Source organism: Ostrea edulis, chromosome 1 (genome assembly GCF_947568905.1).
Source record: "Ostrea edulis chromosome 1, xbOstEdul1.1, whole genome shotgun sequence".
NCBI lineage: Eukaryota > Metazoa > Mollusca > Bivalvia > Ostreida > Ostreidae > Ostrea > Ostrea edulis.
The window spans coordinates 70,327,455-70,352,835 of NC_079164.1; the positions used below are offsets into that span (position 1 = coordinate 70,327,455).

Genomic DNA, 25,381 nt, shown 5'->3' on the forward strand with positions numbered 1-25,381 from the left:
ACTATAACAAGATGCTACACTACTAGCCACTAATGTACATGCACATGGGATCATCATGCAATTACTATTACGTTCAAGTTATTCGTGTGTACATAAGCATCATATCTAACACCCAACCCTCAAACCGAATTTCTACAATAGTTTAAAGCCATATTACAATAGTTACAGGTAAAACTTTCCCCAAGTCTTGGTATTTAAACTTCGTCCAGTAAGGCTACTAGTATTGAAGTCCTATTGATAACAATGTCACGCGTTTTATAGTTTCTGTCACAACATATAGAGATGGAGAATATGTCCGAAAAAGAATCCCCACAATGGCTCCTGATGAGACTTTGCATTCCATAAGTTGGGTATGACTTCTCAGTTTCTACTGCACGTATAAAGAATCTTTGATATCTCGAAGAATAATCCGAGGCACATAAATCATTCTGTTCGAGCCTATTATAGACTTCTTTTTTTTTTATACTGGGCGACGTGTCAGCCAGTATTGTATCGTTATAGTCTGTATTGATGGTAGAATCTAAAATATCGAGCGACAAGTATCCGCGGACGGGGTCAGCGTATCCGCCAGCAGAAATACATGTTCGATGGTAAAATGAAGTGATCAATTTCTTAATTCCTTTAAAGAATTATACAAAATTGAGATTGGGACAAAAACGCAAAGGTGGGACCAGGTGTCTAGGAGGAGTAAACATCCCGTATTGACCAATCTGAATCACACCCAGAACGAGTAAACGGAGTAATCGGTAGTGAAAATCAGTATGTAAAGAACGACCTAACTATTGGTATGAAATATGCAAATTAAACAATTCCTGTCAACTGATTCAATACGCTATTTGAGCATGTTCTGTGTATGATCACTTCTTAAATCGAGGTATGCTAAACTAGGTTGATGTTACAGGAGTTTGTACAGTCTCGTTTAAAGTCAGTATTTTGCAGATTTTATGGTCGCAATCACCGCTAACGTGTTTCGTGAATGAAGCATCGCAGTTCATACCCTCATGTATTTTCAAAAATGAAATTTATTTCATAAGTATACACACATTTACGTCAATATAAAATAGAAAGAGTTTCATAAGCAGAGATAATTAGAAATAAAATCCTTTCCAAGAGATCTAGCAAAAGAAAATGCTTTTTTTCATTGAAGGAATTCTGTATTTGAATCTTATCAAGAACAAATTTGAAACTTAAGGTAGTACTCTACATCGTCATAATGGCTTACTTCCTTTAAAAACATGGATGACAAAATCGATATCAGCAATATTTGACTTTTCCTTTTCCATTTAAATACCTAGCCGAGTAGCGCAGTAGGTAAGAATACCGACTGCCGAACTGTAGGTCGCAGGTTCGAGTCCAGCAGGGGTTTTAAATTTTTTTCAGATTACCTTCTACTAAAACTGTATTTTTTGACAAAATAAAGTAAATTTTCAAATTTTCAAATTCAAAATATTTTTGTACATATCCTACACTTTTCATCTACATCAAATTTCTCTGGTGTAGCATACCTCCTTAATTAAACATACCTCATTTAATCAACAAAATTGTGGTTAAATATAATTTCAATATGTAGTTTTAATTAGAATCCAGAAATCAGTACATTGCACACATAAATCTTTGATGAAGACTAGGAACGACTTTTGTATAGAATCTTGGGTTTGTATGATTTTAGACATGAAAAATTCACTATGTGTACAATGCTGTTGCCAAGTTCAATGAATCTAGCTTTGCTTTGTGAAATAGGGAAGTTCGTGAAGTTTAGCCATATAATTCCTGTACCAGCCTCCTTGTTTAATATCCCCCCTCAGCTGATCTTTCCATTGTCCCCCAGGTAAGTACACATCACGTGACACTGCACCCCTTTCTAGAACTGGGGCCACAAGGATATCGTCTCCGAGAAGAAATTCTGAATCAATTGTCAATGCTACCTCATCAAGTGGTGCTATCCACCACAAGGGTCTGATTATTGGAGCCCCTGTGTTAATGGCTTCTCTCGCAAGTGTAAGAATGGTATCTGTATAATCATCGTGAAGTTGAATGTATTGGCGGGTCAGGTTTATCACTTCTTCATCATACTGCCATGGAACTATGGATAACTGCAGCGATGGCAAAAAGGCATTGGCTTGCATCCAGCGGATGTAGAGTTCTCTCTCTGGATTAGTATGGTATGCGTTCCCGCCAATCATATCCGGAAGTATAAAAGGATATCCCAGAATACCGAAAGTCAACGCTGTAGGAATCAAAGTTTTTAGTCCATTTGTATAATCCCAATTGCTGTCTTTATCGAGCATTCTGACAAAGATGGGTAAATCCTGACTCCTACAGCCAACCCGTACTTCTTGGTGACGAATCCTCGAATCGGATTCATAAGCGAGTTTTGCCCACTGTTTGGTGTATTCATTGGGAATATCCAATTCTGCAGAATAAACCAGGGGAAGCCAATTCACTTCACCCGCATCAAATTTGAACGAGCTTATATTGTACGTTTGTTGAAGAAACGTCGTTTTGTTCAGATACCATTCCACAGCTTTTGGGTTCGTTACATCGATTATTCCAGCGAGCTTACCATCCCACCAAGAGACCAATCCAGGTTGTGGGGATTCAAACTGTTTTATCAAAAAGAGATTTGATGCTGCTTCCAAAAATGCGTTTGAATCGATGTTAAAGAAAGGATGCAGCCAAACGGTGACGCGGAATCCGATGTCATTCAACTGTTTCACCATCTCCTTTGCATTTGGAAACTTTGCGACATTAAAGTCCATGTCTCCATACTTTGGTGTCCAGTCATCGTCAATTTCTAACTGAGAGTGAGTGAAATTGTTTTTGATGATATTGTTTGCAAACTCCATGACCAAAGATTGGTTGATTTCCTTGTGATATTGTGCCCATGTTGACCATATAGGTTTACGGAACATCATTTCATCTGGGATAGCTGTTGGGCGAAGTTTGATAAAAGTCCTTATCATAAAGTCATGGATTAATTTAACATCTGTAGACACACAGATATGGTACTTAAGCACGGGAAGATTTCTCTTGTAGTTTTGATAAGGGTGTTTCTCGTATTTTGCCTGTAGACAAAATTTTCTGTCGTTTGAGGCATTGATGCTAATAAATAAAGGCACATTCTCTTCTATATAGATACCAACTCCTTTAGAAGTTATGAAATATCTCTCCTGCACACCACCGAGTTGCTTTTGATATGAATCGTATGTAACAAAAGGCGACATGTTTCTTGACATTTTCTCAAAAGGCCATGGTTGATAGTAGTCTTCAAATCCTCCATACCAGTGCTCGTCTCCTATGTCCCAGCAGTCTGTCAACACCGTCTCCATCCCGACTATTACCTGCCAGTTAAAGTGATAGCAAGGAACGCCACCCTCTTCTGTGTAGGTCAACTCCACCTTCCTGTCACGTGGCCAGTTTATATTCCCCATCCTATCATTCGTCTTTGTCCACTGGCTTACATTCGCACGTGACACATCGTCCCATAGTTGTCCTGATAGAACTGTGAAAGTATTTCTTTTGATTGAAATTATCATGTCGTCTTTGAAGATAGAGTCACCAAGTTGCATTTGAAATGGGGATCTATGTGGACTTGAATTCGATGGGTTGTCGTCTTCGAACGAACGTTTGGTGAAATGCCATGTCACAATCGCGGTGACAACACAGACGACCAGAAAAATGAAGACAAGCACTCCTAGTTTAACCCGTCCTCCTGTTCGACTCATCACGATCTACAATTATATAAACACAGGACATTTTGTACATGTAAAGTGTAACATATGGAAAGCCGTTTCACAAATAAAATATTTCTTTAATCTAAAGAGATACCTCTTATTTCAGAGAGATATCTCTTGAAACTTACAGAGATATCTCTTTCACTTAGAAAGATATTGTTTTTAATTCAAAAATATCTCTTTAACTTAAGGTAACTCCATACTCGCAGTTTTATCTAATACAAATTTAAAATGTGTATTTATTTCCATTCATTAGAGTTAAAACTAGTAAATTATCAAATAAAATACATAGGTCATCACACTTTTTAATTAGATGTGAGACGTACATAAACAGAATCATATACACATGTATCACCGTCAGAAAGCTGCATTTGTCCTTAAACAGCGTTATTAAAATTCCATACAAACTGATTATGACGATATAGTAGCATTCATAACAATTTCATGAAACTGTATCTTCACAAAAATATACAAAATGTTTGTAAAAAAATAAATAAAGGAAATCATCGCATGATAGACTTGATAAAGAAATCAATAGAGACAGAGTTATTGTCCTTGGATTCAATATTTTGTATCGTATCTATAACTTGACTTTTGAAATATTCTATTTTTAACAAGATTTTTTACAATAACTATAGAAAAAAGACAAAATCTATGTTCCTATCATGCATAAATCTAAATAGATCATTGATTTTGCAAAATCTGATGACATCACAGGAGGGTGGAATTACTTTAATTAAGAGATATCTTTATAAGAATATTTCTCAAAGAAAAGGGATATCTGTCTACGTTAAAGTGTTGTCTCTCGATTATTTTACTTCTGGTGGAATGCTCTCCACAGCGAAAGCCCGCCAATTAAATCGTCTAAGGGAATCTAAATACAAATATCATATGAACTCATGTTAAACTCGACCATACACTTCAGTGAAACAGTTACTAGTGATTTTAGATATGGCGATCGAAAATGGAAAATGATGAAGTTCAACTTGATGTGGTAATATTGGAGTACCTACAGGCATATTTGATGTCCTTACAATATTCAAGCCCAGGCTCAGTCTGGGGGCAAAATATCATACTACTCGTTAGGCCTAGCCTTGGAGCAAAATATCATACTACTTATTAGGCTAAGCCTGGGGGCAAAATATCATACTACTCATTAGACTCAGTCTGGGGGTAAAATATCATACTACTCATTAGGCCTGGTTAATGCCGTCCCAACTTTATCGTAATTTTTGCATTAGGTTATAACATCACATAAATGGCGAAGGTCGTGTATGGGAGACATCATTGTAGTCAAATGGAAAAATTAAGATAAGAGATGTATCTCAAAGGTAGAGAGATATCTCTGAAAATCGTAAGAAATGTCTTTTTTCACTTGGATATTTCTAAAGGTTAAGCGATATTTGTACGCGTAAGAAATATCAGTTTTCGTTAAAAAGATATCTCTTTTAAAAAAAAAAGAAGAAGTTAGTTATAGGTATCTCTGTCAAAGATATATTTCTCTAAGTCAGTGAGGTATACAGTAACAAATCAGTTTATCAATGATTGGTTAATAGATCACCTAGAACTTAACTTTCATCTTTCGGTGTTTGACTCTTCAACAAGTTCGAATATTGGAAATGATTCCTGCATATTTGATAGTTCATTGTCTTGAACATTATTTAAAATTCTGGCTGTGAATTTTATCCCGCCTTCATACATGTGTACCTCAAACCACCAGCTTCTGTGTGAAAACCACTTTAGTTTGAATCTTCAAATTCTTATAGCTTTTATTACTTTTTTTCATAATCCCAAGGAATTATGTTAAATCGTTCTTTATAAAACTAATTTGTACATCGTTTAAAATTTTCAGTGAATACTGAGCAAATGAATGACTAGTTGAAATTGAAAAGTTCTACTCACTGAAGGTATGTGATGGGATAGATGGTACCAAGTGTAATGTGATATTAAAGTTCGTACTTGGAACAAATTCATTTTTAGAAGTTTAGAACAAAGAAGATGGGTGACTTTACCGAGCCGAGAACAAACAGAGAGACAAATATCAAAGTTAAAATTGAAACTCTCCAGAAAAAGAAAAATTTGCATTCTAGTTAAAATAATCAATCCATAGTTTCCAAAAATGCTTTTTCGATGTGCCCATTGCAAAGGAACATTGAAAAAAAAATCATATTTAAAATCACGTATACGCGAAAAACGCACAAAATGACAGTAAATTTGACTTTTCCAAGCAGATTTTCACATGGAGTGGGCCAAGTCTCCATTGTGAACTAAGTAAAATATGTTAGTACGTGTTCAAGTGTAATATGTTTTGTAAATAAAAGTATGGAGACATGACCCACTCTATGAAACAAACTTACTTCTTGTGTATAACTTTTGTCGTATTATCAAGAAAATTCCTATGTCCACGACGGGTGACTTTAAATAGCTTGAAATTCAGAACTTGTATATGGGATGGATAGCCGAGGTGGTATAGCGGCAGTCTCAATGAAGTTTGGACAGGCCCAGATTGCATATCTTTGGTTCGAATGCCAATTTTTCCTACCTATTTTTTTTTCTTATGAATTATTAGACTTCCCATAATCATTTGTCTCTGGCATTTATGCTAAGTTTTACTCATAGTATGCAGTCTTAATGGCGATAACAAGTAATTGATTCCAACATGCAGCTAGTGAATAAATGTAAACAAGTATGGGGCCTCCTGTGAAGTATGAGTGTTGTTTATGTAAACGACAACTTAAAGAAAAGTTAAAGCGAATGATTCCAACAATGCTTAAGAAGTTACTTGAAGAGATCATGACAAAAGCGAGGTATACAACCAGTGTATAGACTGTCTAAAAGGCACAGTACAAAAACAAAAGCCAATCAAGTGTCTCTTTCTGTCCCATATACATGTATATATTTGCTGGGAAATCTAACAGCAAATGTGCGTTCTGTAACTGTGAAAACGACTTCAGAGTTGTACATGTACCAAAAAAGGCGAGAACTGATGCCTTTATTATATTCGGTATACTAGTACCAGTAGGTTGTAAATGCTGTTCAAAAACATCTGTTGGGGAAAAACTGAATCCAAATCAAAGCATTAATACTGCACCATGCAGAAAACGCTATTCCACATTTCATTTGCACCACAAAATATGTCAGGTCTCTAATTCACATCAGTTAATACATGTATGTCAATGGAAATGTGGAGCACGTACTGTTGAATAAACATTGCGAGCATATATGCAGTGTCATTTGGTACCTTAGGTACTCTAGGCATCAGTGTAATTATGTGTGTGTTAAAAACCGCTTAATGTCTGATATACCTGATGCTGCCTGTGAAACAAATTCTAATGATGATTTTGATTAATGATAAATATCCATCTTTGAAGTATGATCTATATATTTGTTTTTTTTTTTTTTTAAATTCTAAATATTATGGACAGCGTTTTAGTACGGTACTGTATCTGTTGTAACTACGGGTATTTTAAACTCCCGATTCGCGACCGGTGCTCAATCATGAATAGGTTTATTGTTCGCCAAGTTCACCCATCTTCTTTGTTCCCAAAGGGGGTGCACCCCTCTAGATCCGCCTCTGAAAATAATATTGCTGATTTTTTTAATCTCTACATTAAATATGAAGAGGAACGATGTCCAGACTGTTGTTGTTGTTGTTGAAGTATATTTGTATATTCCAGAGCACCTTCCCTCGATGGCAATAAATATCTATGTAGACTCGATAAAAACTCGGAGAAAGGGAGATAATTCAAATTATTCATGCCTGGACAAGTCTTGTACATGTTGCTGTGTCTGTTACTTTGTTCACAAGCAATTATTAAAGTACTCTTTAATAGTACATTCGAACCCAAGCGAAATAATTGCCTGTGATTTTGTCCTTATGCATGTTTAACAAAATATGCTTGCTATATCTGTGTTACGCCCCCAGTCCCTTTTATTGAAAATGAGTATTAACGGCAAACTAACAACTCAGCTTTATGACAAATGTGATGATTTCAGCTTCTCCGTCAATTTCCCATATCTATGTAGCAATATTCCATTATCACCTGCCTATGGCGTTTTTGTCTCTCAACTGATTCGATACGCAAGAGCTTGTTCTGCGTATGATCATTTTTTAAAATCGACACAGGCTACTGACAAAGAAGTTGATGTCACAGTGGTTTCAACAGTCTTGTTTAAAGTCAACATTTTGCATGTTCTATGGTCGTTATAATGATCTACCGGTAGTTTGCCAATACAAACTATCATTGGGTCAGGTACTGTCTGTGTTGCATGCCGATTGTTGAGCCGTTCTTGGTACACTAATTTTAACTACGGATTACTTCGTTTACCTGATAAAAATGTGGGGCTCACGGCGGGTGTCACTGGTCGACAGGGGATGCTAACTCCTTTTAGGCACCTGATCCCACTTCTGGTATATCCAGGGGTCCGTATTTGCCCAACTCTCTATTTTGTATTGCTTGTAGGAGTTATGAGATTGATCAATCATCGTTACCTTCACCTTTCCCTCAAAATGTCAGGAACACACACACACACAAAACCCAACTAAATTCACATATTTTTCACCAAGACCCCACCAAGCAACTAAATATGATTGATTTTGAAACTAATCGATCAAAGTGTACATTAAAACTATTAAAAATGCTCATTATGGTTTTTAAGTCACTTGTCTTTTTCCACTAAAGCACAACTGATGTCGGATGACAGAAACTTACTGAAAGAACATGACCCACAATATGCCATTTTTGGCCTACCAAATTTGGAAAAATTAAAGAACACTTTAGAATAAATCTAAGATTATATTTTTTATCCATAACATGAGCTAAGTTGTATTGCGCAATCGTTTCCTCACACCGGATGTTTAAAGCACTCAAGTAAATGCCCAAACCTACCGCAGTTTCACGTTTTCCGGGAAAATCGCATAAATTTGCCAACTTCAGTCTATAAATTCACATGGGCCGCATTACTCACGACTCAATTTTGTAAACTAAAATTAAAATGCAAAGTTAGATTAACACTTTCCATCAAAAAAATTAACTCGTAAGCAATGCGGCCATGTCGAAAAAAAAAAAAATAAATAACAAAAGTGTCGTCTGGAAACGTCAGATTCCAAGGACGTCAATACATACATCTAACGCAGTTGATACGACTCAAAAAGAAACAGCAAAGAGGTGAGTTTTTATGTTGTTATATATTTTTTAAAATAAAAAATCAATATCTAAACGAGTAAATATGAGAGTCATGGCCTATGGTAAAAAGGTACGGCGCGGGGGGGGGGGGGGGGGGGGGGGGGTTACACCTATCGTGTATGTTTGATTCCGAAGTCCGTTCCGATGGCTTTAAAAGTACCGATTTCCCTACCTTTTGTTACTTTAAAAATGATATTGTTCGAAACAGAATGAATGTTCGAATCAAACGTACAGTACAAACTTATACGGCCATACGGAATACCCTAGTTAGAATAATCTAACTGTGTCTCGGGACAGGCCCTCACCACAATCGGTGCCGTAGGACATTATCATTTTAACGATAGATTTCAATTACACAGGCCCAGCATGTACACATATATTACGCATGGAGATGTGCGATATATATTCAGACAGTATGATCTATCGTATGAATTTGTCCATTGGTTCTCACAATTTTTATAAATTTTGTACGTTTAATTATTATAGGCTACAGTTCAAAGTTTCTTATAAAATATGAAGTCTCTCAATCGTAACTGTAAAGTTGTAGCAACGTGTTACATTAACAAATGTCCGAATATTACGGCAATGTCAAACACGGCTGTGAGCTCTATCTATTTTACATTTGTACTTGAGAATTTGAACGTACAATTTTCATACATCGAACGGAAAGGAAACAATTAATGTTTTGTTTTCAACTTCAACTATTTAAGTTCGTAAATTCATAAGTCCCTTGTATATACGTGGAAAGAAACCTACAAAAACACAAAGAAAGTTTGTTTTTAATGAAGTAGGTCAATTTAAATACATATCAAAATATATCTTGTTAAATAATATTTGACATAACTTGTGTTGAAATGTAAAGTATTCATTTAATTATATTTACTTTTTTCAATTGAAGGGCAATAACTCTAAATGGAAAACATAGTTTACTAGTGGAGGATCCTATTTTTTTTCTTCTTTCGTTTTGTTTTATATATACACACGAAAATCAAACGCTTTCATTGATTTTAGAATTTTTATTTTGTGCTATAGACAAAATTGATATTGAAAAGATATGTTTTAAATGTTAGGAAAAAAACCCAATCTATAAAGGTGAAACGGCAAACCCCCCCCCCCCCCGAAAATGTATTACAATACTACTGATAATTTTTCTATTATTTCTATTATTTCATGTATGGAGATGTGCATGGTTTTTGCACCAGTTTTCTTTTTGGATTAGGAAAATGGTTTACTTTTTCCTTAAAAAAGGACTTTGGAAGGGTCCATTAAACAGACCCAGGTTGGGAGATTTCAGGCTCTCATGGACTTAATTTCCGTGGAAACGAGGGGGTTATCTATATTCGGTCTTTCCTACCCCGGGATAGGAAAGACCGAATATAAATAACTTCCTCGTTTCCACAGAAATTTACATGGACTACATAATAGAAATAAATTAACCATGTAATATACATTGTTGTAAACCCCATACCCCCTCTATATTTCACACTGACATTAATCAACAAAACATTTGAAGATACACATTTTCAGTTTATTAGTGGAAAAAAAAATAATTTCAAGTTTTTGAATACAATTTATTAATTGATTCACCAAGCATTAATTAACAAGTTAATTGATTTATAATTAGATTTTAGGAAAAATAACCTAGGCTAATGGGTTTTAACATGAAGATAAGATTTTCATCCAACCCAAATTGTATATTTTAATTACATGTATATGACATAAATATTTCAGATATGCCAAGGAGTGGTCCCTAATTCTTTCTCTGTTTCAACTGTCCATGGAGAGTAAAACCAAAACACAGATCCAGGATTTCAAAGAAATATAGGACAGTGATCACCACTCTGATAGGGAGGGCACCATCTGATCATGATTTTCTGTGCAATATATGCCAGAGTGTGTGTGTTGCTCCCATATTAAACAGAAGAATATCAAGTCGGTTAGGCAACAGATTCAAGACAGTCCAGCACCACCACCAGCAGTAGCAGTTCTTCCAATTAGTCGCCCTTCTGTATCACTCCCATCCCCATGTACATCAAGAGGGCACACTTCATGCTGTATCTGCGAGTGACCAGGTCCAAAGTTAGTTGTAGTCCCAGTAGGAGTAAGGCATGAAATCTTAATTTCAAAAGAGGCCATCATTCGCTTCTGTACAAATCACCTACAACAAGACATAGAAGAACTTGAACCTATTGCTGACAACACCATGTTCAACAAAACAGGAGTGACATAATTAATCAAACAAGTTTTTGAGAGCTGAAATTTTGAGAAAAGAGAAAATAAGGTTGGATTTTGACAACAGTGAGAGTCTAACAGTGAGCATCAGAATCTCCTGGGAACCCCTAAAGCTGCTTTTGAGGACTTGCTGACATATGTAAACCTGTAGAATATGGAAACTTGTGCTAGATAAAAGCTTTATAACCTTTCTACCAGTGATGTATTTGTTGACAATAAAAAGGGTATTTGATTTTAGCATAATAATTACTTAAAATAACAAACAACAAACATGATTTGTAAATGTTATTTCCTGTATAGATCTACATGATACTTCTATTTTGGGAACATTATGAAAATAGGCCAATTTAGATTATTTCTCATTCTGTGGCATTTACAAGCATGTATAAATTACATGTAAATGCAATATAATCCAAACAATTTAAAACTACAGTGCCTTAGGATATATTCCATTTCAAATATGTATCTAGATGTAATTCTATTCAAATCTATATTAATGTCTGGAAGATTTTTAGATCACAGCTCATGAATTACGTTCTGTCAGTCAATAATGTATTGCACACTGCAGGGCCGTAAATTAACCTTCAATTTGGAGGAGGCAGGAAATTAGGCGGGGGTCTGGGGCCCCAGGCCCCCAGACGTTGAGCACATTTTGTGCACACTGAACACGTTTCGTGCAAAATCCTTGATTCTAGGGCCTTCTAAGATGTTACTTGACTAACTCATTCTAAAAGAAAGATTTGGAATGCTTTTTAAGGGAGGTATCATGTTCTTAGTTATTGGAAACAACATAAATTCTATATGAACTTTAAATTTTAATTTTTTTTTGGCTCAAAAGTTGGAGGAGGCAGCTGCCTCCTCCGCCTCCATGTAATTTACGGCCCTGGCACAAGCATTTAAAATTGTTGGTTAAAAGACCTCAGTATCTTTACATGATTAATACGTATAGGAATATGCAATTATTGATCAAGATAAATACAGTAAAATTTATACAGTATCATTTCTCAAATCGTATTTTCAGAGTCAATAATATACTGACTCTGATCCCCTATATCGGTGTTGTGTTGTTATTATTCACGCTATGAAATCTACATGTACATGTAACAAAAAAGATCATTTGATACTTACTATTAGGTGTCTACAGTAATTTTCCTTTAATCAGGTTTCACAGCAAATGCTCGTTGACCGTGTAATTCCGAGTAAATTCGAATTGAACATGTTTTGACGAGACGCGGTGTCAACTTATTTCGTTACCATTGATATCGATACTCGGTCGTTTTAATACAAAAAAAACACCAAAAAACAACCAAAAAAACAAAACAAAATCCAAAAACCATGGAATATGATATGAAACAGAATTGTTCCAATGATTCACTTCTTTCACCATGTAAATAGACTACATACTATATTTATTCTTATTTCAGTATTTCAAAATTCAAGTAAAAATAATTTAAAAGTAAAGTTGAACAATCACGGCTTTGAACATCATTTCCAAAATATTTCTTATTTCTATTTCCCATATTTGGTCAAAAATGCTTATTATGATCATTGAATTAGCCATTCTAGCTATTTGAGTGCATATAACTTGATATATTCAGAGATTTATAGGTTCATGTACATTGTACATGGTCATTGCAGGTTTATTGTTGTGACGTGTATCCCGAAATGTTAATTTTTTAACATTAAATACCACAATATTCAACGTCATATTAACAAAAAAGTATAGAATATATGAAAAAAAGAAAAACATTTCTAGAAAGCCTATATCCAGAAGATTATTATATACGGAAATTATCAATATCCCAGGCTAGGCCATTTTTCATGGTTCGTGGGTCATGTTCTTTTTACCCTCTCCTAACTATTTGAACTTGGATTTTTATCCAACATCGATCTCGTCCTTTAAGGTGTACTTCTCAAACATGCACAACATATTCACTTCAATTGTACGTTATTGTGTACAACTGTATAAAGATTTTTATTTAGCAGTGTTTGAGCATGTACCGTCACGTCACATTATATACATACATGTATATAGTTTAAAATATAGTGTACATGGGGTTAATTTGCATAATTGGTGAAATTCTGCACCATCAGTTTTCATTTTTTTTTTTTTTTTAAATCATGAACCACAAGGCGATACATGGATATAGCGATATCAGACCTCAACCGAGTGCAGACAGAAAAAAAGTTTTCTGTCAAACGAATATTTATATATGAGTTCGATCTGAACCTTTCTGGTATGTCCCAAGAGATCTATACAGTTCTTCAGCGACGTCAAGACGCTTGTATCTTGGCCGCGTTCAATCTGACGTAAAATTAGGTAATCTGAGAGTTGCGGGTCTTTTTCAAACGAGACCTTAAAAACCGAGGTCCCGGGTTATGACAGGATTTGGCATAATAAAGAACCCCCACTGGTATGGCACCAAAAGCCACTCAAAGATTTGTTTAGTTACTTCTCATTGTCAGTAAAAAATTCGCATAGGGATGTCAAAAGTTATAAAAGAATCTCCATGTACCAACCTTTAAAAGACAAACCCTCATCATAATCGGCATAAGAAATTTAAACTTACCTGCTTTATATCATAATTTAAAGCGAATTTCCAACTTGCAATGAATGCCCCACCTGTGTGATTACTGAACGATCTGTTGAATGGTTTGATTATCGCGATCACATGATAAAAACCCAGCGTTGTCCTGTTTCAGTCAGGACTGTTTGTATTTCTCAAGTTTACTTTTATCCTTTAAGTGGGAGACTCATACAAAATGTTCTTCGCATTTTTTATAGCACGAGATAATTTCTGATAAATGAGCTAAAATTGGGAACACACGTCTCATGAAAACATGGTCGATATTTACTTATTGATTGATTTACATCTAGGCCTACAGTATGCAAGATGTGCAACAAATTCATGTTGACATGCGACTTATTTATGTCATGTTGCCATAGGTAAGTCACATGTTGCATATATGTCAGCATAAATATGTTAATTAAATTGCATCTCGCATATAATATACATGTACATGTCAAATACTTGCCTTAGAAAGTAAATTTACCCATATTAATTAAAATCAGATTCTCTAGATCATCAATCTGATTAAAACCAGATCTTCAATCTGCTCCTCTATTGGCCATGTCGCGCCAACGCGTTCTACGCGACATGGCCAATAGAGGAGCGGATTTAAGATCTGGTTTTAATCAGATTGTAGATCATGACATGATCTTGTACGTTGACATACTTTTTTAAAAGTTAAATAATATTTATTCAATGAACTTAATTATTACAATAAAATACGTAATTACAATATACAAGTATCAATTTAGAGATTGACAGGCAAGCCATGCAATCATATAGTACAGTTACACGTGAGAGATTGATGTGAATAAAGTTAGACCTATATGGTACATTTATACAAGCTGTAATATGTATATCATATCAGGCACGAGACAAGATAAATTATAGAATATGTTACACCTTTTTTAATAGGACAAAAAGGTTACTGACGACAGGTACAAGAGAGACAATATGACGTATACTGTTTACTGCAACATCGCTCGGCCTTTTCCATCGTTGGAACCCACGCGGTCGGTCGCTCTATTCGTTTCCGGAATCAAGGGCAGATAACTTGAATAGTAGAAAATAAGTAAATTGATGAAAATTACTGTGCAGTGCATGTGCGCTGATAGACTAAAAGTCTATTTAATGGCGACACAGTCGTCCACGTCAAGATATATCTGCCATCGGCCACCAGTCACGAATACTATTCCTGGGCACTTGAAGTCCGATAGAGGGCGTAGATTGAATCTTGTGATCATAAGCGCTTCGATGGCGATTCTTAGATCCACGCGAGGATTTCCGATAACGTGACTTTATTTATAGCTCAATTTCTATTGGTTGATTGATACTATATAAACCACGCTTCGCTCTAATGTTGGTCTCTTTAGATTCTTATACGAAAGGGAAGAAGGCTGTGTAAAAAATTCTCGTGCGCGTGAAAAGCAACCCATCTGTTTTGATTAAAGGTATTACTTTTGCAAAACATACTTTAAATTATATGAATGGGAAATTATGCAAAATCACAGAAGCAGGTAGTATATTAAATGTATATTCAATATTTATGACTGAAGCCTGAATTTGAAGGCTAGTATATGATTTTATTATGGTAAGCGTTGACGATGCGGAAACTGTAAACAAAAACAAAACACGGCATGCACAGACATTGAATATTTGCTTTTGTTTAAATAAATTATGGAATGGGTTTGTAGAAAACTTTTATCTTTTAAAATAGTTTTCACAATAATTTATTTATTCACTTTTGAGGGAAAAAATTGCAGAACATAGGGCCTATATAAATTTGGGTCTGACAGGCAGACAGCCCGTAGGCACTGGCTGAGGCGGTTGTACTTTCTCAAGCTATAAGCGTTCATATTGATGTGATAAATATGATGAATCAGTTGTTCGTTTATTTATTTTAGCCTATTTAATTTTTGGTTTTCTAGTATTTTTTTGGGTAATGAATATAGGCCCCATTATAGATCTATATGCTTACTTCTTTTTCTTTTCAAATGTCTGATGAAATTTTAAGACAGAATTTTCTAAATATCATTGTACATTTAGTGGTGGGAAGGAAAAACCCCATAGATATACCCCACAGAGTACACACGTGTAGGGTTGATATGGAAGAGGAATGCATGCCTTGCAAGAATATTCAGAATGGACATATATGCACAAAAATCATTTAAAATGAAGATTGAATGTCATGCTGATACTAACCATACTGGTAACATGTCGATATTGTCATTTTGTAGAAATATTACTGACATGGGAATGTTGAAAATGGAGGGTTGAATTCATAAAATAAGAAACAAAAAAAACCCATAATTTATTATCTACATTAACCATGCAACAGCGTTTATGCAACGCAATAGAAATAATGCCAGGTCTGTAGTTGATGAATAATTTTTTTGTAAGCAGGTGACAAGTTGAGCCATGCCTGAGTTGGTGAATGGGAGAGTTGCTAATGGAACTCACAGGGATACAAATTACTCCCCAGTGCAAGAGACAGAGTATGGAGAATATCGCAGTCTGACTGATCGAATGAATCGGAGGATTCAGTCAGGTGATCCCTGGTATTCACTGGAGTTCTTCCCACCAAGGACAACTAATGGGGCGGTCAACCTGGTCAGTAGGTAAGTCAAGATTATAGTTTTATCTTAGATTTATTCATGGACTGTTATTTATTTAGCATTTCAATTGTTGAGAATAAACAGAACACTTTAAGTTTTGGGGCATTAGCTGTCACTTAGGGAGTAGAAGCTTTTTCCATTTCTGAATGGTGAACTGCCGGGTATAAATGTTTGAAATAAAGAAAAATAAATAGATCTATCTGTTTTATATCAAAAAGTGTCTGACCTTTGATTAATTATTATGTTGTAAAAATTATGTAAAATTTCTCCAAAATAGATTATTAACTTCCAATTTTATCAAGAGTTATGCTATGGAATTAGCCTCATTATGCTTAATTGCAGGGAAAGGTGCACTTTCATTACCCAGAATTCACTAGCAAGTGACAATACAAAATAAATCTGAAGCTTGGGAAATCTTTCAGACAAGAGTTTTCTCCTCAAAAGCCCAATTAAGTTAAAAAAAATCAAGTGACCTTATAATATAAATCAGAAGCTTGAGAAATCTTCAGGTAAAAGTTTTTCCATCAAAGGTCCCTCCTATTAAAGTTTTTAAAAAAAGTTAAAAAATTATTGTGTGATGCATGCACTTAATTTGCACTTGTTCGTCCTTGACATGACATGCATGGTATGTATGAATGTATTGATTTTCTACGTGATCATATTCAAGTGTAGTATAGTGTACAAGAATGAATTTAGTGGAATAATGCCTGTATAATTGTAGACCTGAATAAATTTAGTGTAATTATGTTTGCATTAGTGAAATAGCATAATGTTGCTTTCATGCACTGGTAAAGTACACTGACCCATTTCCAGGTTTTTGAAATACAAACAGTGGAGGTTGTCATCTTCCACTATGCTAAGGGCTACAACCTGCTACTCTCAAGGAAAGGGGATGTAACCATAAGCTAGTGATGAGTTTGTCAAGTACGAACATTTTTTTGTTAGCAATAATGGCAGTGACAGTTCTAAGTAGCAGCATCCATTCATGCCGCGCATGATAGAGATTTGGCCTTCACCTTGTGAAGTTGGCATGTCAATAATTCAGTCAAGCTTCTTTTCACATCTCATTTAACTGCCTGTAAATATTTGTTGTGTTGTTCACCAAAGCGTAAAAATTCTATAATAAAGGTCTAGTCCTGTTTACCATTTTGAATCTTCATTGTATTTTTCAGCAAATGATAATTTGATAGGTTGATATTTACGTGGAGTGGAGCATTAGAACACTTTAAAAAAAAAATTGATTGACTGGCCTTGGCCATTTGTGTATAATAATACATGTAAACAAATTGTGCTTAAAATTCTGTTATTGCATATGATTGTAAAGTACAATAGATATGTATGATCTGATTTTGGTAAACATGTGCTGTTCATTCTGCCATGCAGTTGGTATTTTGTGCATGTTAAAAATAGCTCTAGAGAGTAGGGGAATTCCTTCAAGTTATCTGGAGGTCACAAAATATTTGGGTCATTTCCGCATTGTTACCTATGTACTGGTTTGCTTATGATAAGCTGTGATGATGAATGATCGGTGCATTTATGTCAGCAAGAAATGTTAAATATTCCCCTATTTAAGAACAATGCATGAAAGGTTAAATTCTTGATTTTTAAGAGAAAATGCTGTGTATTTTGCTATAATTTTTAAGCATTCAAGGGATTTAAATATGTTGAACGCAGTCCACATATCAACAAAAAATGAAGGATATGTAGCAAGTATCAGATTAAAGTCTATCATTAATGCAGTGGGTAATTTTGTGAGAAATAGATCTTCTAACTATTCAAACATAAAAATTTTGCATGCTGGATTATTTTGAAGGACAATTTTACAATTAGCTAGATAAAATGGATATATTTACAAGTACTTTATGACATAGGTGAAGAAGTCCTGTGAAAATTCTCTAAAGTGAAATTTATAAATTTTGAAAATTTGTGAAATGTTAACCTTGCCCTTTGCACTACTTTGACCCTTTATTTTCCATATCTTGTTGATTTGAACATATTTTATTGTATAAATATACAAAGGGATTGGTTACAAGTTTTAGCAACATAGAAAAACCTCTCCCGTTGACATGACTTATAACGCGCATATCATGATTGACAAGTATCCTATGCTTTTAAAATGTTTGATTAACCACAGAAATATGTGAGAAGATGTAAAGCTTCATTCATTAATTATTGATTTACAACAAAAAGTTCTGTTTTTACTAATTTCTCCCACAAACCATTTTAAATTCCTGTGCTGGAGACAACTCTCCCAATTCAACTTTAATCTGGAAGATACTCCCCATCTTAAGATATTAGATAATGGTAATTGAAGGATTTCTACTATTGTTGTCATAAACCTTAAGGGAATCTGCAGGTGTTAAATCTTAAGACTGATAGGTCATAATGATTATCACTCATTTACCCCAAGTTGACACAATTGAGTAGAAATTAGAAACAATTAATGTGTGGTAATCACCCACTGAGTTCTTGACCTTTGTATGAAACTAAAAACCTTGCCAACTCAAGAGGAGGGGGGGGGGGGCAATGATTCTGTTACTGAGGTAATTCCTCCTTTAGAAAAATATCATCTGTCAACTCAGTAGGATTTTCAGGAGATCTGATATGTTGTACATAGAGAGAAATGGTGATCAATCAGTTTTGAACATCATGAGGACCTTGTGTCAGATAGTAAATTGTGTTTATTTTTATTTATTTCTTGAGGTGTAAGAAGATGCCAAATTTCGTTAGAGTTTTGCTCACAACATGAGTGAGAAAATGTATAAAAATTGGGAGTAAAATTTTATTGCATTAATTCTGTTAACTAGGATTGAGAGGATGAGTGAGGGTGGTCCAATGTTTTGTGACATCACATGGCACCCTGCTGGTGACCCTGGGAACACCGAGAAGCCCACCAGCTCCACCTGCATGGCAGCCACCATGCTGAACTTCAGTGGGGTGGAGACGATGCTCCACATGACGTGTAGCAACATGGATGAAGATGATATAAAGACAAATCTGAAAAAAGCAAAGGATCTGGGACTCAAAAATCTGCTGGCTCTCCGAGGGGGTGGGTAGTTTTAATCTACTTGCTCTCAGAGGGGGTGGGTAGTTTTAATCTGTTGGCTATAAGAGGAGGGTAGGTAGTTTTAATCTGCTGGCTCCCAGAGGGGGTGGGTAATTTTTAAGTTTTAAGACAGTTTTGTAAATAGTCATATGAATGGGTTTCAACACAGTGTAGTATATATGTAAAAGTTCTTACTTTCATTGAAATAAACACAAGAGATATCTCTATCACATCATTTAATAGAATGTAGTAGTTGACACAGTGCAGTATATACAGGTACCAGGCCTGACTCCTACACTTAACACATTTGGTGGAGTATATATGTATATGATTTACTGCAAGAATGCAGTGATATCTCCAGTAACTAAGAAAGAATAATGCCCCCCCCCCACCCCCCCCCCCCCCACACCCCATTTAATGTCAATCATTAGGAAATGGACAAACTATCTCTGGATAGACTTTTAAGGAAAACATACAGTCATTGGGAATCTTCAATGTGCAGCTAGTGAGTGCATGTGGGTTCCTTAAAAGGAACATTGTGAATCTAATAATTGAAATCAATAAGATTAAATGAAGACAGTCCTTACTGGAGAGTGTATATATAGATAGACCAATAAAAAGTGCCAGCTCATTTCATATTTAGATTTTGTGTTCTAGACCCCCCGGATGGTGGAGAAACTTGGAAGAAACAAGAAGAGGGACTAAACTATGCATCAGATTTAGTAAGACTGATACGGAGAGAACATGGGGATCACTTCACCATTTGTGTGGCAGGCAAGAAACCGTTGTCATATCACAAAACCAGAATTGGTTTAACCTTAAATTTGTGTTGGGTGATCATTGGACTGACATTTTCATGTCTTCCAGTGGATATGTTTTGACTCTGTCGGTTTTATTTACAGCGTACCCAACTGGTCATCCAGAATGTTCTTCTTATGGAGATGATCTTCGGCATCTGAAAGATAAAGTGGATGCAGGTGCAGATTTTATAATAACACAGTTGTTTTTCAAGGCAGAGACTTTCTTTCAATTTGTGCGTGACTGTCGAGAAATAGGAATTACGTGTCCAATTATACCAGGTGTCCTTCCCATTCAGGTAAACAAACTTACAGTCTTTGAAAAAATACACTGACACTCTTATGTATTCTAACTTATCTTTAATACCACATGTGAAAGTTTAAAAAAAAAAAAAGATGCTGTCGTTTGTGGATATTATGCAGTAACTTTTGTCTATAAATAGGCCTATCAGTCCCTCAGACACATTGTGAAATTGTCACGACTAGAAGTACCGAAAGAGATTCTGGATACCATTGAACCAATTAAAGACAATGATGAGGCCATCAGAAACTATGGTGTGGAGCATGCATTTCAAATGTGTCGCGAACTTCTGAAACACCAGGATGTGCATGGTGTCCACTTTTACACACTCAACAGGGAAGTGGCAACCATTGAAATCCTCAAAAGACTTGGTATGTGGGTGGATGAACCGTGTAAACCCTTACCATGGAAACAGACAGCCAATCATGTGCGTTGTAAGGAAGACGTTCGACCCATCTTCTGGCGATCTCGACCAAAAAGTTACATTTACAGAACGTCAAACTGGGATGAGTTTCCTAATGGTCGGTGGGGGAACTCCTCTGCTGCCTCTTTTGGTGATCTTACAGACTACTATTTGTTTTATCTGAAACACAAACCATCCAAAGAGGACCTCCTCAAAATGTGGGGAGAGGAATTGAACTCTGAACAGGATGTGTGGGATGTGTTTCACTGTTACATATCAGGAAGCCCCAACAAGAACGGGGTCAAGGTCAGTAAGGATAAAAATATCTTATAATGATTGTACGTTTTTATATTCATAAACAAACCAGTTTTAATATTGTTTAGTGGGTATGACCCACATATTCAAATCCAAAGAACCATAACTCTTCAAAGACAAAATTGAGTCCCCAAGGACATATTGATTTTTCTCCAACCACAAAAAAAAGTAAGTGATAATGCAATAATTCTAATATCATTGAAACACTGTCATTAGGTGTGTTCCATGCCTTGGAATGACGACGAACTGTCACCAGAAACCGGTTTTATCAAGGAACAACTAGAAGCCATTAACAAACGAGGAGTTCTCACCATCAACTCGCAGCCCAGTATCAATGGAGCCCCCTCCTCCGACAGCAAAGTGGGCTGGGGATCACCGAATGGTTACATCTACCAAAAGGTAAGTGTTCACGTATAGTTAAGTAAAGAAAGGTTTGCAAATTTAATGCTTTACTTCTTGCATGTAGCCTGGTTGTAATTATGTTTTAATGTTAATTTCCATTTGTTAGGCTTACCTGGAATTTTTCACATCAAAAGAAAATAGCATTGCTCTGAAGAAAATTCTGAAGAATTACCCTCTAGTCAATTATCACATTGTGGACAAAAATGTAAGTTAAAAAGTGTTGTGTGGGTCATTGTGTTATTAATTAGATTGAGTTTTGTCTGATGAAAAGTTTGAATGAAATATATATATATATATACACACACACACACGTGTGTACCATGGTTTGATTTCCTCTGGTTCAATTGGGCCAAGGGGTGTGGCCTTTTACTAAAAGAGAAATTGATAATTGCATTTTGTCAGTGTAATTCCTCTTAGTAACCTGGTGTGAATGTAAATGAAGATGTCCAAATAAGAACTTGGCCCCAATTATGGGTATTTTGTTAACAAACACATCTTGGTGGGTTTTTTTAATGTAAGAACCTGTTTACTATCATTGTACTCGTATAACCAATTTGTTGCTGATTTACAGGGTGAAACTGATTACACAAACTGTGATCTCACAAATCCTATCGCAGTAACTTGGGGAGTGTTTCCCGGAAAAGAGATCATACAACCAACCGTGGTGGATCCTATTGCCTTTAAAACATGGAAGGTAGGACATATGTTTTGGAAAGTGATGTCAATGGTAGTGATATATTTGCAAATTTTATGATTTGACATTCTTAAAATTCCAATTCTTGTACACAATTTTTAGGATGAAGCCTTTGAATTGTGGAAACACCCCTGGGGTAACCTTTACCCAGAAGGATCTCAGTCCAGAAAGATTATCGACCACGTTTTTGATAGTTATTACTTGGTGAATTTGGTGGACAATGACTTTCCAAAAGAATCTTGCCTGTGGAAAATTGTAGAACAAATGTTGGAGGCTGGAAGAAAGACATCTTCCACCATTGAGGAGATGGATATCAGTGGACAGTGGTACGTCTCTCTCTCTCTCTCTTTATACTTGCCAACATGTCATCACATTGACAAATTAAACATCAGTAGTTACACAATATTGGTCAAATTTACCCTTGCCACTGAGAAAAATGCAAAATACATTTTGTGCTCTTCAATTACAAAGCACCCCTCTCCTTTCTTTGCTTTTGTGTTTGACAAAGACAATTGCAATATTTGTACAAGATCCATGGAATTATATTTTGCAGATAGAATAGTTATTTCTCTTTGTGTGTTTGCACTGACTTAGTTCAGCCAAATTTATTTCACATCCTTGTAGAATATTTCTCCGACAGGTCCAAACTGAACTCGTGTCCTTATATTTCAGATTTTTATAATATCAAATTCAACTTGTAACCTTCAAGGATTTTTTAGGTTACTGGAGTGACTCAGGTGATCTATTGCTTTTGGTCTGCATCCATCATATCTTGTCCACAAACAATATTGGAACATTTTTTTTTACCTCTTTTTGAATTCCAATTCTTTTGAAATTTGGTGTGAATCATCTTTGGGACAAGGGGGAAATAAATTGTAAATTTGAGGAATCTTGGGCCCTGGGGCCTATGAGGTGGGGTAAAACTGCCAAACATTGACCAAATTGGAGTCCTATATCCAATTCATGTTCCCCTAAATGTCCCAAAAATACTTCATACCAAATTTTAAAAGAATTGGAAGAGTAGCTGTCAAGAAAAAGTTAAAAATATTCGTTAATCACTATGACCATTTTGGTCCCACCTTGGTACCAAAATCCCTACCCTTGGGATCACGAAATTTACAGAACAGGAAAATTATTATACTGTAAATTTCATAGTCCTTGGGGCTAGTGATACTTTTAACTAATACCAATAAGGCTTATGGGCCTCTTGTATAGGGGCAAATTCTACTTGCATCCTTGAATTTCATTATTTTTATGAGAGAATTGAACTTGCATCCTTTATCTTTTAATTGTTTTCTAGGATCAAATTCAACTTCCAACCTATGGGCCTCTTGTATAGGAGCAAATTCAACTTGCATCCTTGAATTTCATTAGGATTTTTATAAGAGAATTGAACATGCATCATTTAGTTGTTTTCTAGGATCAAATTCAACTTCCAACCTTTTAGGAATTTCGTAGGACTTGGAATATTTACAGGACCAAAATCAACTTTTTGTCATATAGCATTTTTATGAGAGCAAATTCGACTTGTGTCCTTCAAGGATTTTAAGCTATGTTGCTTTATGGTGATGACAATTTTTATAAATGTGATTAATAAAACCTTTCATTATACTCTCTTTTCAGAATGAAGACTGTTCCAATGGGTTGTGCATTATTCAAGATGGGGACTATTTCGTGTCTGAAATCTACCTGCTGAAATAATGTGCTTGTACAATGTACTTCTCATTTGTGTTCTTGTAAATTGATGCAGTTGGTGATGCAAGAAATTAATTTATTCTGTGTGTCTTGATGTATTATTTCATCTTGCAATATTTTATGATATATATAGTATTTTATACTATTCCTAGTGTGTATTTAACATGTTTTTAAAGATGATGATTAATAATATGTGCGATATAGAGAGTACAGCCAATTTTAATATGTGATGGGATAAACAAAAAAATGGCATAATTGTTTCTTGATTACAGTCACAGTCAATTTTCAATTGATGTCCGGTTACTATGGATATGAAGTTCCGTGATTTAATAGCTTGATATAGTAAAGTTTGTTTATAATAGTGAATGAATAAGGAATGTCGACTGTATGGGTAATTCATTATCTATTCTGAATTTTATGTACTTTTTGGAAAATAAACATTTTTATTGACTTAAGAGTCTTCAACTATTCGGTGTGCTTAAACTGTTTGTAAATATACACAGCAAGTTTTACCAAGCATTGTTTGTTTTCAGTGTTGTGCATGTATGTTTTTTATTTCAAAGAGTGTCAACAACTGGCATTAGAAACCACATTCATTAAAATTCTTTTTTAATTTTGACGGTACAGGAAAACATGAAAGTGCCCCATATCTCATACTTTGTCGAAAATTGATTTTCCTTATTTAAAATGATAAATGATTGAATTTTCAGGATGTACATTTTCAAATATCGAAATAAACATTGATTTCCAATCAGCATTTTATCCATATGCGTCTGATATTTGAATTTCCTAATTATTGGAAATACATGTGTACTGTAATTCAAGTGGACAGATCTGGGCTTTCACAAATTATGAATAGGCTTTCATTGGTACTCTTCTCTTATTACAATAAATATATAACTTGATACAATGATGTATATATTACTGTTTATTTTTATTGAGTATTGTTGATATGTGAAATACTCTTACCTTTTACATGTTATTTCATGTGTTTTAGTGAAAAATTAAATAGTTTGAAATTTCAGTTTTATTTTTGAATAATACAATCATGAAGGCAATTTATGCAAGATGGCAATATATGTACGATTCACCGACTGCAGAAAACAAAGGGAAAAAAAACTTATATTGTGCAAAAGTCTATATTAAAAAATTCCAGAAGATTCAGCTAAGCTTTAAATTGAAAATGCACTTAGGAGGTATACTACATGCCATAATTGCTGTCTTCCTTTTAAAACACGATTGAAAATATAAATATCAACAATATTTGTATATTCCTTTTGAATAACGAATTTGATTGCCAGTAGTAGCTCTCGCCTAATTCCATTGCATACCATTGTTAATGATATAGTATGATTAAATCAATATTCACTAGATTATGATGTGAAGAATGA

General features: G+C 35.0%; 2 protein-coding genes across 7 annotated transcripts; one reads left to right on the forward strand and one right to left on the reverse strand.

The window, feature by feature from the left end:
• Positions 1-1,552: 1,552 nt before the first annotated feature.
• On the reverse strand, positions 1,553-13,970 carry LOC125683408 (myogenesis-regulating glycosidase-like). Its single transcript, XM_048924548.2, has 2 exons — positions 13,723-13,970; positions 1,553-3,731 (listed from the first exon to the last, which is right to left on the reverse strand). Exon 2 carries the CDS (start codon positions 3,723-3,725, stop codon positions 1,719-1,721), a length of 2,007 nt encoding a protein of 668 aa, XP_048780505.2. The 5' UTR covers positions 3,726-3,731; positions 13,723-13,970; the 3' UTR covers positions 1,553-1,718.
• A 1,100-nt stretch (positions 13,971-15,070) lies between these two features.
• On the forward strand, positions 15,071-25,014 carry LOC125683372 (methylenetetrahydrofolate reductase (NADPH)-like). 6 transcript variants are annotated; one of them, XM_048924477.2, is made up of 11 exons: positions 15,071-15,173; positions 16,123-16,340; positions 19,145-19,386; positions 20,041-20,157; positions 20,286-20,479; positions 20,624-21,190; positions 21,416-21,598; positions 21,708-21,806; positions 22,173-22,295; positions 22,398-22,621; positions 23,919-25,014. In XM_048924477.2, coding segments are annotated over exons 2-11 (1,950 nt in total). In that variant the 5' UTR covers positions 15,071-15,173; positions 16,123-16,140; the 3' UTR covers positions 23,920-25,014. The 6 variants fall into 6 exon arrangements, with proteins under 6 accessions (XP_048780434.1, XP_048780445.1, XP_056014671.1 ...); XM_048924488.2 differs by having other exon boundaries at positions 16,126-16,340; XM_048924499.2 differs by having other exon boundaries at positions 15,086-15,239; positions 16,126-16,340.
• Positions 25,015-25,381: the final 367 nt, after the last annotated feature.

Bases quoted from the DNA above. Each gene is read 5' to 3' on its own strand.
- LOC125683408 (XM_048924548.2), bottom strand. From the start codon at position 3,725: ATGAGTCGAACAGGAGGACGGGTTAAACTAGGAGTGCTTGTCTTCATT.
- LOC125683372 (XM_056158696.1), top strand. From the start codon at position 16,141: ATGCCTGAGTTGGTGAATGGGAGAGTTGCTAATGGAACTCACAGGGAT. The intron at 20,480-20,623 runs GTAAACAAACTT...GTCTATAAATAG, and splicing joins CAGGTGTCCTTCCCATTCAG to GCCTATCAGTCCCTCAGACA. The intron at 22,296-22,397 runs GTAGGACATATG...CACAATTTTTAG, and splicing joins TTGCCTTTAAAACATGGAAG to GATGAAGCCTTTGAATTGTG.